Raw genomic sequence first — 12,875 nt, forward strand, 5'->3', positions numbered from 1 at the left:
CAGTGCCTCCAGCAGTGCAAATGATTGTCTTGAATTGGAATGAACGGCCTAATTGCAGGGTCAAGTACTGGAACCTGAGAGCTCTAGGAATAGTCCATGAATAAATAGGACGTCCACTAAACACATGAATATTGGAATAAAGGAAGAACGGACAAACATACCGAGGTATAGCGCCGCGCCGCGAAAGGGCGGACTGGGGGAGGTTTTATCCAGTTTGGTTATTTGATTACTCTCTGTATCGTCTCGACAAAAGGAGGTGGGTTGATTCCTGAATATTTATGGTCTAAGTCTCATTGGTCCAGATCGCATCTGCAGGTCAGGCGCTCTGCATGATAATGACCATTGTGTGCTAACTATCTGGTGTGACTCACAACCATCTATTCTTTCCCCGCGAGATGACCGAACCCAAAGCCACTCCTTCTCCAGTACTCAGGCTTCCAAAAACCTTTCATTAACTAGAATCGGGGAATACTGACTGAAACTAACATCGCCCCACTGACCTTGTCACTCCCAGCAGGTGGCCTTCCACCAGTCAGTTCTTGCCCTATGCTCGCCCTTCCTACCGAGCTGATCCTCGACATCGCCCACCCTCTCGCTCTGCAAGATCTCTCTCACTTTATGAGAACAAGTCGTTCTCTCTGCAACATCCTCGCCTCCCCTCTCCATTCTTTCTCATTGAGCGCAAGGACGTGATCCTGGTCGACGCTTGTTCTCAAAACAACACCACCAAACTACGGGTCTCCGTCGCAGCCGGTGCAAGGCCAAAAACAGAACACCTAATGAGCGCATGTGGCTGGAAGGCCACCGCCGTCGTCATTGCGCTCATCGACGAGCACGCAGTCTCCACAAACGGCGCTCCCATCGACCCCAATATAACCCCCTATAACTACGGACCAATGACGCCCCTTGATAAGGCAACCCGCGCCTTTCGCATAGAAACTATAGAAGTGCTACTTGCCCGCGGTGCAAAGCCGTACCTCCGAGAGGCCACTTATTTCAGATCGTTCCTTTTTGACCCCGTCGTTTTCGCAATGTTTCACGCACGGGAGTTGTTGGTGCCTTTTGTCGAGCGTGGATTCCATCTCGAAGGTAGTAGGTTTATGCCCCGGACTGCTCTGGGGTTTGCAGTGCGATTCGGTTGTATTTCGACGGTGAAACTGCTGCTTAAGCATGGGTCGGACGTCAATCAGAGACAGCGATGCAACGGGATGACTCCGCTTCACGAGTGCTGCAAGCGGTGTGGGAATATTGAGATGATGACGGTGTTGCTGGAGGCGGGAGCAGACGTCGATTTGTATAATTGGTATGATCTGACCCCGCTTCAGCTGGCGATGTGTAGGGGAGATGTAGAGGCGGTAAGGCTGCTGGTGTTAGGGTTAGTTCCGTACGCATACGTGTTTGGCAGATGTTCCGGAGCCATCCCTGCTGATCATTGACCCACAAGCTTCGCTATTACGGCGGGTTACTGGCTAGTCAAAACTTTCAGCGGAAAGCACTACCAACTATCATCAACCCCGATATATCCGTAAAATTGCGCAAGCACTGCTGTCACTAAAGATTGAGCTTGATAGTTATTTGACTTGAAATCCTCCCCCCCTTTTCTTCCTTTATTCCTACCCATCTCTGTTTTCATCTGATTATTTTCCATCATGTATTATCACTCGGCTTGCGTTACCCATCATGCTGCTAATAACTCTTAACCTCGACCCTCGGCCCAGGGTTTGATGCAATAAAAGAGCTCTAGAACTCAGCAGCGTATCGATCAGTTATGGACGTATATGGGCTAGCTTGTGCATTAAGTAGAGGCATTGTGCACAGAATGATATTTACGTATATAACTCTTCGGGTAAACCTCTCGTGATCAAATTGATGAGACATACGAGTGTGTACTGTGTCCACTTATCGATTTGTTTTAGAAATTGCACCATCTTGTTGCTCCGTAGAATGAAATAATAGTCCCTATTTTGTTTATGTCGGCCGTATAGACGGGTGATCTATTGGGATTAAGCAATGTCAAAAGCCGACCGACACAAGCTCCAAGACAGGATACAATAGCTCTGAATATCTAGGACACGATACGAAGAGCCTCGATCGAAGAACAAGCGCTAAGCAGCAGAAGTCTCATTAGAGCAAGGCGGATGTGCCGGCCGCACGCATAATATTGAAAGTATTCAGATGCACCCCGTGGCTAATGAGATTCAGAACTTCCCTGCGTGGATATATCACCAGTTCCTCCATACCTCATGTTGAATATCACATCCTTACTTAATACCCGCCGTCAGGGTTAGTGAATTAAACAAAAAAAAGAGAGAGAAAAAAGATAAACCGCCTTCAGGGTTAGGGTTCCAATACTTTGATTAATATCCTCCCCAACTTCCCGGTGTACACCTTTATTCATACTTTCACATGGAATACACATAGTGAAAAACGATCTTAAAAACAACTTCCCAAAGAACTTTCCTTCTACAAACCCGAACAGCCGATTACCGCGGCTTCTGGTACCACATCCCAGCACGCGTTTTTATGTACGATAGGGTCATTCAAAATTCATTTTTTTCCGCCGCAAGAAATACCGGCCTACCTCACGTCCACACCTCCACACCTAGAGCAGATTTGTAAAGACTCGGAGCACTCTCTCAAGACCTCTAGTAGCCGTAGGTAATATCTCCCAAAATTGTCTTGTTCTATGCCACGACGAATAGACAGGCCATATAGCCATCAACAGATACCTAAAAAGAATAGGAAAGATCGAAAGTGCCGAATGCGAATGCGGCAAAGGGGAGCAAAGTGTAACCCACATACTCACCGAATGCGATGCAACGGCCGAAACCCGTAAATCCTTCAAAGAGCACAATACGGTTGTTAAACTCCTTTGGAAGGCAAGCGGTATTGAAGCAGCTACAAATATCTGGAAGCAATTTGTCAAATGGAGATATGAAAGGAACGGACAAGATGAGAATGGAGAAGAGGAGAGAAGGGAACTAGGGTACGGGTGGGGGATGCTGAAAGATGCGGGAAACGAGGAATAGAATAAAAAAAGAGTTCGGGAGAGTTTTCCTATGTCAGAAATATGTGAGAGGAGGTGGAGGAGAAGGGATAGTTCAGGGGTATTGCCATAACTGTAAAGTTGCATGCAATTAATGAATTAAACAAAAAAAAAAAAAGCCACGACGAATACTCAGGGTTAGGGTTAAATATTCCTATATTCTCCATTACAAATAATATTAAAGGAACTGAGGCTCTAAAAGGGGAGCGAGAAGAAGTATTGGAAACTATAAAGGTTCATGTCGGGGTCCGGCCAGGGCAATCGCGAGAGCGTAGAGTGGAGGCGGATGTTGGAGGAAGCTGGAGTTATCACAAACGACGGCGAACAGATGCAACTAGCAGATCATCGACAGTTACCGATAACCTCCGCAGCCGGGAGCTATGATATAGCGGGCTCCAATTAGTACCTCAACTAAACCCACGATCCCAACATCCCCACCCAGTACCCAGAAGAACACTACGTACACCATTCCCCATCGGTCAAGTCCGCTCCCGCTCCCCAAACCCGTTCCAAATACTAAACTCGGAAGTCACTATTTCTTCTTTATATATCTCGGGGTTGAGAGTACAAGATAACCAGTGGCTGGAAAACACCATGTGTATATATATAACACCGCCGCCGCAGAGGTACATATCTGTATTGATATTGTACCTCGCTGCGCACTGAGATGTTCGCATTCACCGGCGAGTACTCGGAGCTGACTAGAGGAGGACCGGAGGGAGGCCTAGTTTCGGGATACCCGCACCCCTAGTCGTGCACTTCCCGAACTTAGAAAGCCTCCGAAACCGCCGTCTCTCCAAGCACCGAGCGAGAATCGCATGCATCCCGACGCCTACCCTATACATGTCACCGTGGCCGGCTACACTTCCAAGATCGGCGCTTGAAAAGACTCACCTCCTCACCCCCCTCCTCCGCGTCGTGGCCTCTTCTATCAATAGCCCCTCAGCTCGTATCGCATCCTCAACAGCACGGACACAGCGCCGCACCTACTCTACTCTGCACACAGGGATACCCCGGCCACGCATCCGATCCGAAGCAATCCCCGCAACGTGATGCAGTTGGTGCCTTACATAATATACAGACAGCTACAGCTCAAGCTTTTCAGCTGGTAAATAAACTCAAAGGTCTCATCTAGCTGGTAGATACTCGTATCGTAATTGTGGTCTGTCGCATTTAGCCGGTGGGGCATTGAGGCGCTGTTAATACGGTTCCTGAATTCTCCAGGGTTCGCGAGACGCAGGTACACACACGTTCGGTACGGGGTCCGTCTTGGCGGTTATTCTGCAGGTTCTGTCTTTTTGGGTTGGTTAAAGAGATTGGGTCTTTGTACGACCGCCATCTACCCTGACGAGGAGGCTTAGATATAGGTGTGTGTTCTGTTATGGCGGAGGAGATAACTGTGGTGCTGTTTCGGGTAATTCTAGGGTGTGTAGTCGGGCTCGGGGAGGTGCGTAGCGGTTGGGTTGTTTGAAGAGAGAGTACTGCGGCCTGGGGGGCGGCGGTGGGGATAAAATGGTTGGACTGAGTGAGCGGGGCTAGTAGTGCGGATATCTTCGACCCCCAAGGCTGCGAAATTCGAGATCGATCTTTATGCTTGATCAATCTATAAACTTTCGGAGATTTAGATACGTTCGATCCACTCACTGCGTACTTACCACACAACAATCCCAAAATAGAAACGGAGCCACTAATACTAATGCTTTGCTATATAACTATCGACGATCAACTATAACTAAATATACCTACCTAGAAATACCCGGCTATCAGGAAAAACCATCAATAATATTCCCCCAAAGCCACAAACACCCGATGCATCAATATGGCGATTCCAGGTTGAGGGTCAAGGTTATATAAGGCCAACTGAACATCTCTGAGCCGTCACCCTCCCCCCTCCCCTTTTCTTCCCAAACACACAAGTCCATACGAGAGTACTCAAATGTCTTTCTTCTGTATTTAGAACAAGTATGTTTTGCCTGAGATCGACAATACCCAGGTTCGAATACACAGGGTTAGGGTTCCAACAATTACTGGGTTAGGGTCAATTGTTGGTACTAGACATCTCGGGAATATATACTTGTAAGCCCGTCTCTGGTCGATCAAAATCTTACCATTATAGCCTAGGCGCGCTTAGTTTGAAGACAGAAGAGAGCGGCGAAGGTGAAACGAAGAGCGTGCACATGTGTTATGTAGCTGTAGTTCGCCTTCGCCGATGATCCTGGCGGCCTCTACTTGTATAAAAATAAAAATAAAGCTACGAAATTATACCTGCTTACACGGTTAATCAAATTTTAAATGGGGATTAAGGCAGACCAGGACCGATCATCACTCTCACAAAGTACACTCCTAAAACCAAAACCCAAAACCAGGCACCCCCGCTGCGTGTAATCCTACCCCTCCCATCTCCCATCACTCATTTCCTACATCTATGTAACCCCACCTCAATCGGTACCTCACGATCCCACCCAAGCCTCCCTCCCTTCCCGAAAAATCTCGACCTGTTCGGCAAGTGGCCCGAAACCACCATACCCCTGTCGATCATTGACCCACCCACCCGCTAGTTAGCTGGATGTTTACGTCAGCCACCCTTGTCGCAGTCGGTATCATTGACCCTAATTCTTGGCATAGCTACATTGGGGGAGGCTGTGGGAGAGGGGCGCGGGTGGGTTCGTACCTGCGTCTACGAGGTCAGGGGTGGTTCTAGCCTAGCTGGTTAGCTGTTTAGTTTGCTGGGTTTTCTTGGGCTGGGTGACAGCGGTTAAATGTGTAGAGTATTGTAGATTACCTTGTAGGTACCTACATATAAACCGTAGTGTGAAGTCACCCCCTAGGCCAAGCCCTTGAGATAGACCATAACCTTTCAAGAAAGCCAACTACAAAAGGGCAAACAAAAAATCAAAAAGAATCAACAAAGCAGTAATAGTTGCGAAGCTAAAGCACTTTAACCCACTGCTAAATTACAGCTCGAATTTCCGCCTCGCACTCGTTCTTCACATAATAGAGAAAGAAAGAAAGAAAAAAAAAAATTTCTACCTTAGGAACCCCAATTAAGGCCACACTCCCGAAAAGCGCCCCCCAAAGTAAGAGTTAACGACACCACCGAATATCATGTAGGTATAACTACATCAGGAAGTACCACTACCCCTACAAACGATTTACAGGGATGCAGACACCCCTGTATATTTATACGAATACGAGCTGGCAATAGATATAGTACTAGGACAGAGGTTTTGGTAATATACCCTTTTTACAGCCAAAGTAGCCATGTTTAGCTACCCGAAGCAACCACCCAACCTCATCCAAAAAATTCCAAAGTTTCAAGGACAGTTGGGAACTATCTCAAGATGGAGCACAGAGAATTCTAGAATTTTAAGTCCATTCTTCAGGTGTGTGCGATCTAATTTTTAAAGTCATGGTTTGAGTGTTTCTGATTTTGTATGGTGTTCCCATACAAATTTCGTGCTACACCGGCAACCAAAATTTACCAAAACTTCTGTACCCTGACTGTAGATAGACAAATAGCTCCTTACTCATCTAATCTAGCAAGTATTACTATTCCAGCCGAAGATATATGTATATGTAGGAAAATTATGTTTCTATCGCCTGCAGCTAGAGGTGTGTTGGCCGTTGGGCGTATTGAAGTGGTAAGGATACTCAATCAAACACTATTCAATCAGATCTACTCCTGCCGGGTTTGAGGTTTTCGGTATCAAGTAATGACAAGCTGTCTTTCTTATATATTGTAATTGGGGCAGTGTTGACCGAGTGATTACTACGTATGTAGCTAGCGTCTATCTATTCGCTACCAATTTTATTCTTCGCCGCCAAACAGGCACTTCCCAAATTGAACCCGAATCCACATACATACAAACTAGGGGTGTGCCAGCTCGCGACCGCGAGTTATTATGTTGGATTATGAATATTAGGTGAATATTAATATTAAAGAGCATTTGATAGAGAGAACTCTTTCAGCCCGCCCCTCCCCCCGCCCTCCACCGCTCCCCCCGCCCCAAAAAAAAACACCTTCTACCTCCACCACCTCTCACCGCGCCCCCCCCCCCCCCCGGCTCCGTTCAGCTCTAGCTCTCCAGCTACCTATACTACCCTCCAATTCTTCCTTCCGCTCCCCCTTCTTGGATAGTTCAATTAAATTCGTATACCATTAGACAATACAAATAAAGACAAATAAATTATATTACAATAACACACACATATAGACCTTTTTGAATTAAATAAATATTAGAGCTTCCGTTGCCCAGCAAGAGTTTGGTTCCAACCTTTGGTGGGGTGCCTCCTAATCGGATGACAGATGCTCTCAGCCAATCGGATTGATTCCGTGTACGAAAATTGTTAACCCTCTGTCACCTAAATAGGAGTGAACAGTAAGCTCGTTAGTTAAGACAAGTGCACAATGCAAGTAACCTTAAGCTTTTTTGAACTTATTTGGACTATGGGAAGATGGCTTTGGGTAAGTAGGGTAAGATTACGTGTGGAGTGTAGGAGGGACGGTGCGGTATTGGTGGGCTGGGAAGTAAAGAGAGTTGTAATGATGATCGAACTTTGATCTGGGGATGGAGAAGATACATGTATGTATCGTGTGGGTTTGTGTGTTACCAGCATATGTAGTTAACTATTCACAAGAGAACCACGTTCACGGATCTTAGTCGAGATACATAGGTAGCGGGAGTCAATCTCACGTTCTAATTCTTGCGAGTGTAAATATCATATAAATCCGAACTATCTGATCGATTACAGCTATCCCCTAGTAAGACAAATATGATGTATCATTCTTCGACATTGACTCCCATCTCCTCCACTACACTAACCTCCTGCACCTCCTGCACCTCCTGTAACTCCTCTACTGCCTCCGCATTCTGCAGGTCCTCCTTCTCGTCCGATAGCATTTGCTTGTACTCCCTCCATCTCACCCTAAGACAGGGTTCGTCCGTGTTAAAGCCGGCTTCATCTAGGATTCTCTTGCACTCTTCTCTTCCCTCTAGGTACCACGGGTTTCTAATCCGCTTTGGGAACCAGCAAATAGGGTGTGTCGAATGCTGAGTCCAATTAATCAGTAGCCGTACCGCCTCCACGTGCCCTCTAGACATCGCTATCTGAAGAGAACTTAGACTGTTCATATCCAGTTCATCGGGATTCGCTCCTGCCTCGAGTAAAGCAGTCATTGTCTCGATACTTCCACGCACGGCACAACACTCGGAAAGTGGGGTGCGAAGCCAGGGGCATTGGACGTAATTGGCGTCACACCCGCTCTTCAGGAGCAATTTAACTGTGCCGACACAGTCGAGTCGCGCCGCGATCGAGAGCGCCGTCCGGGGCTGGAATATGGCATGTTCTAGATGATATCCAAGCTCGATAAAAGGCAGCAACATATCTCGTCGGTTATATATTGCGTGCCGGAGAGCATCATCGTATGCCCACCCGTTCGGTGCCAGTACGGTCGCACCGTATTTCAGTAACAACCGTAGAACCGTTAGATCGCCGCTGTCAACTGCACCCATGAGGTAATTGTAACCTCCACGCCTGTTGATCCGGACGCCGCTGCCACGTAAAGCATCAGGATCGTTCATCCGGATGCCGCGGGAAAGTAAAGCTTGCACGATTATAGGATGACCGCAGCGGACGGCTACCTGGAGTGGGTATATATCTTCATAGCGCCAACTGCAGCAATCGACAACATTTTGCCGCCAGTCGCAGCTGTTGACATCGAGTTTACCCTCATCGAGGAGTATGATGACGGCCTCGATGTCGTTCCGCCCGCATGCATTCAAGAGAAACCTCACCTCCGGTCGTGCGCCGACTGCAATGGCTCGTCGTATAAGGGTGGTTGTGTTGTGTGTGCAAGCATCTAACAGAATCTTATCCTTATGCTGGATGAAACAAGAGTGGAGACGCAAGGCTAGGACAGTGTTGAGGCGGTGGCAAGTTTGCATAAGGTGATAAAGGTCTTTCGCATCGATTGAATGGGCAATCTCTATGATCAGTTCGTTGGGGAGGGCTAGGAGTTGAAAATGTTGATCCGGCGCAGAGCCGACCAGTCGTAGAATGTTTGAAGCCATCTGATTTACTAATGTGCCACTGCGATGAAGAGAGTCACCTTGAAATTGTGCGTAGATACATGCTCGTGATCGAAGGTGAGGATTGATTCAAGCAAGAGTGAACTTGATCTGGTTGCTCTTATGACTCAGATACTGGCCGCATATTGTGATAGAAATTATATGCAGGCGGCTATAGCTCATATGCACCCCTTAGTAAGGGAATTATCTTGCTTTTTCCAGTTGCTAAGAACAACAGAGCCAATCACGAATTTACAACAATTACCATAGAAGGCTGGTGATGGCTGAAAGAGGGAAACTGGTCGCGAATTTAACAAAAGTCAATATGCGCCCGAGCGATACATAATTATTGGCTTCTACTGATTAGTGTAATTAAGGAAGCGATCAAGAGTTATATATCTCTGACACGAATCCTCCCTGAAATTTACTCGTAGCGAGGCGTTCCAAAGGTAAGTACCCGGTACCTTGACGGAAGGATTCCGATAAGTGAACTTAAGTGAACCTATACCTACGAACCTTCTCGATAGAATTTGCCTACAACGAGTATCGTCTACGGGTTAACTCTACCAAGTGATCTGATCCCAAACATTAACTTTCCTATAGCATCTCAGCGTGTGGTAGTTTTCAATAGGGCATCTCTTGGGGTGTTGATTCCGACAGAAGCATGCACAAGTAAGAAAAACCTCCGACTGGGAAACTGCTCATTCTCTCCCTTGTATCAGAACTGAGGATAAAAGCACCACAGTGCCCCTACCCCCGTTACACCCGGTAGGTTTCCAAGAGCATCATTGTGATACTTCTGTGTCTCAGGCTGAGCAGATGGCAGTCGATGAACCACTATATGTGCGTAACTTCCAGTCTGATATCTACTCCTGTTTTCGTGACGTTTGTAAAAGGTAACCACCACCGCATACCACACAAATACGCGCCAAGTCCACAATTTAGTATGGTCCGCAGTAGCGGTTCCTTTTACAAACGTCACGAAAATACGAGCACCAACCGCCAGAGATATATCTAGTACCTGCATGAGATGAGGCTGGCGCATGCTTCCTTATCCTTATCGCTATCCCGCATGCCCATGCACGGACCAACTGATACTGCAATCGATACCCAAACATGAGAAATCACTCGGCTAGCCGATAAGAAGTGCTATCTCAACACAGAAGCAACCCACAACCTACTCCACTCTCAACTAGCTGCGGTGGATCAAATCGTTACCACGCCTCCTTCTGGCTAGCAGCGCGGTAACTGCTCCCTTGGTGGAAATACAACGTACGGCCCTACATGCGGAGATGAGGCGCACGAAGCACCCACCGACCGAGTGACGCCCCATGCCCCGGAACTTACCGTCCTGACTCAGTCATATGATTAATCCCCAACCCACTGCACAAAGTGCTGACCACCCACCGACTCACGTGTTTGCGAATTTTTCACATGGCGTGTTCGCTCAAGACCCAGCAATCCAATTCAATTCGCCGGCTCCTACCCAATAGCCAATGGGTATGCATACCGTCGTGATGTCACCACCAAACACCAAAAATGAGGAACCAGACACAAACAGACGAATTGCGTATCCAGAAGAAAAAACATAAAAAGAGGAATTAAAGAATTAACATTTCATCGTCGCATCTAGAGAGAAAGTAGCTAGCTATACACATGCAGCACCCCCTCATTACCCCCAAAACCTAAAGAAATCAATATACATCCGTTTCACCCAGCAAAACGCTCATTACCCCCCTCCGCCCCCCGCTCCGTCGTGTGTGTCTTTATGCTTCAGACCTTGTTACGTCTGCGCCATCTGTTGTTTCTGCCCAGCACCTTCTCCTCCCATCTCCATTTCCCTCCCGCCGTCGCTGGGAGGCATATACCCCATCCCTCCACCCATTTCCCGTCCGCCGCCGGGAGGCATATACCCCATCCCTCCGGATCCACCCATTTCCCTCCCTCCGCCGGGAGCCATATATCCCATTCCGCCCTGGCCACTCATCCGACTTTCCATCCCCGCGCTCATGCGACTCTCCCTCCCCCACTCATACGACTTTCCTGCCCGCCGGCATATCCCATTCCCCCCACCCCCGTATCCATCGCCCCTCCCCCACTCATCCCCAACCCCCTCTCAACATCCCCCGGCGGAACATACACCCTCTCCGGCGTCGTGACCACGCTCATACTCCGGTCAGGCACGGTCTCGTAGTTGTTGCTGTACATGTAGTAGGCCGAGTACTGCTGAGGCTCGGGGGTGGTTATGATCTTTCCGAAGGCGATGACGCCGCCGATCACGAGGCAGCACACGAGGATGAGGGGGATGAGGGCGGAGATGGAGATACCCATCTGTGGAGAGGTTGAGAGTTTAGTGGATGGGTGATGGGGGAGGGAAGGAGGAGATGGAGGGAGGTACTTTTTAGAATATAGTTGGTTAGGTAGGATGGGAAGGCTATTTGTTTATGGTGTATCGGTGTGGACTCGAGGTAGAGGTAGGCAATTGCGTATGTATGTAGCTTTATAATTTAACGATTGACGACGCAGTAGTACTCGAAACTGAAGCGAAAGTCTAAGTGAAAGTATGAAAAGCAGCGGAGGAGGGTGTGCATATATCAACCCATCACCCACCACAAAAAAAAAAAAAAGCTCTTCACCCACCCATCCAGCATGCCCACACGGTTCTATATATCGCCGGGCACCCGGATCATCCCACCCACCCAGCCAGCCCACCCTGCCAGCCCGCCCATTGGACGGCGCTGTGCAGTGTGGTGGGCAAGCTCGGATGGCACGCAACCGTTCCGTGAGGCTGTGTTTTGTAATCCATGGATGGCAGCGAGGGAGGTGGTGAAAGCTTGGCTTCGTAGTGTAGGGTGGCCATGGACAGGGATTGTACTCACTGCTGTGATTTATCCAGGAGGGAGAACAGAGATGGACGTGGGCAGTGCTGGATGGATGGATAGATGGAGAGGGATGTGTCTAACGGCTGTCAAGCGGTGATCAGGGGGCCGTATACATACCTGCTTTCGAGAATGTGAGGAGAATATTAGAACCAACCCTATCCCACCGCTGAGAGATTGCAGGTCGGGCTTATCGATAGCCAGAGCGTGGACACAGTCAGTCCTGTGTGCAGTATAGTATATTGACGTAGAGTAGCGATAGCGATACTCCTCCCCTCTGCCCGAGCGCTGAATACGAGAGATCTGCCCCGTACTCGATTTGCAGAATTGTTAATTGCGCGTCCCAATGCTTGGTATGGGCCCGATTTGGATTTGGGTGGGCAGGGGAGAGAGGATCCCTGCTTGTTACTATTGCTGGGTGTCATGTCTTCATATGCCACAACCGCTACCACCACCGCTGTACAGTAACGTCTCTCTCGATCAATCTCTAATCCTCCAATCTCCCATCTCCAGCCCTACCACGCTAACCGCATCCATCCCTCACCCCCAATTGCAAATGTCAATGATCCGACCCAAGAACCGCTGACGTAACCACCCCAGCCCCACCACGCCAACGTCCGGACGCCGACACACCGAATCAACGCGCGCACACAACACATGGGCCAGAGAGCCGGGTCCACTACTTGTCTAGAGTTGGTAGATCCAGGCACCGTGACAAGACTTTTCCCAAACACTGGCACTGCCGCCGGGGCGCAATCTACACCCGGTTCCGATGTCTTGTCAAGTAGGTATATACATACATGTATCTTGGCTGTGCAATTGCACGGCAGGACCAAAGGCGGCGAGTCTCGGCGCGCGCACAGAACACTGAGCAGGCGCGGC

The 12,875-nt window shown here is 48.6% G+C and overlaps 3 protein-coding genes across 3 annotated transcripts; 1 reads left to right on the top strand and 2 right to left on the bottom strand.

Moving 5' to 3' along the window:
- Positions 1–779: 779 nt before the first annotated feature.
- LAJ45_10688 (uncharacterized protein) lies at positions 780–1,529 on the top strand (the record flags this gene model as incomplete). Its single annotated transcript, XM_046120205.1, has 2 exons — positions 780–1,375; positions 1,445–1,529. 2 exons carry the CDS (start codon positions 780–782, stop codon positions 1,527–1,529), a joined length of 681 nt encoding a protein of 226 aa, XP_045966555.1.
- Positions 1,530–7,827: 6,298 nt separating this feature from the next.
- Positions 7,828–9,117, bottom strand: LAJ45_10689 (uncharacterized protein; the record flags this gene model as incomplete). The annotated part of the gene is made up of 1 exon (XM_046120206.1): positions 7,828–9,117. One exon carries the CDS (start codon positions 9,115–9,117, stop codon positions 7,828–7,830), a length of 1,290 nt encoding a protein of 429 aa, XP_045966556.1.
- Positions 9,118–11,390: 2,273 nt separating this feature from the next.
- LAJ45_10690 (uncharacterized protein) lies at positions 11,391–11,974 on the bottom strand (the record flags this gene model as incomplete). The annotated part of the gene is made up of 3 exons (XM_046120207.1): positions 11,391–11,445; positions 11,513–11,548; positions 11,814–11,974. The coding sequence occupies 3 exons, from the start codon at positions 11,972–11,974 to the stop codon at positions 11,391–11,393; spliced, it is 252 nt and encodes an 83-aa protein (XP_045966557.1).
- Positions 11,975–12,875: the final 901 nt, after the last annotated feature.

The sequence above is a fragment of the Morchella importuna genome (genome assembly GCF_003444635.1).
Source record: "Morchella importuna strain M04M26 chromosome Unknown Morimp01GS049, whole genome shotgun sequence".
Classification (NCBI taxonomy): Eukaryota; Fungi; Ascomycota; class Pezizomycetes; order Pezizales; family Morchellaceae; genus Morchella; species Morchella importuna.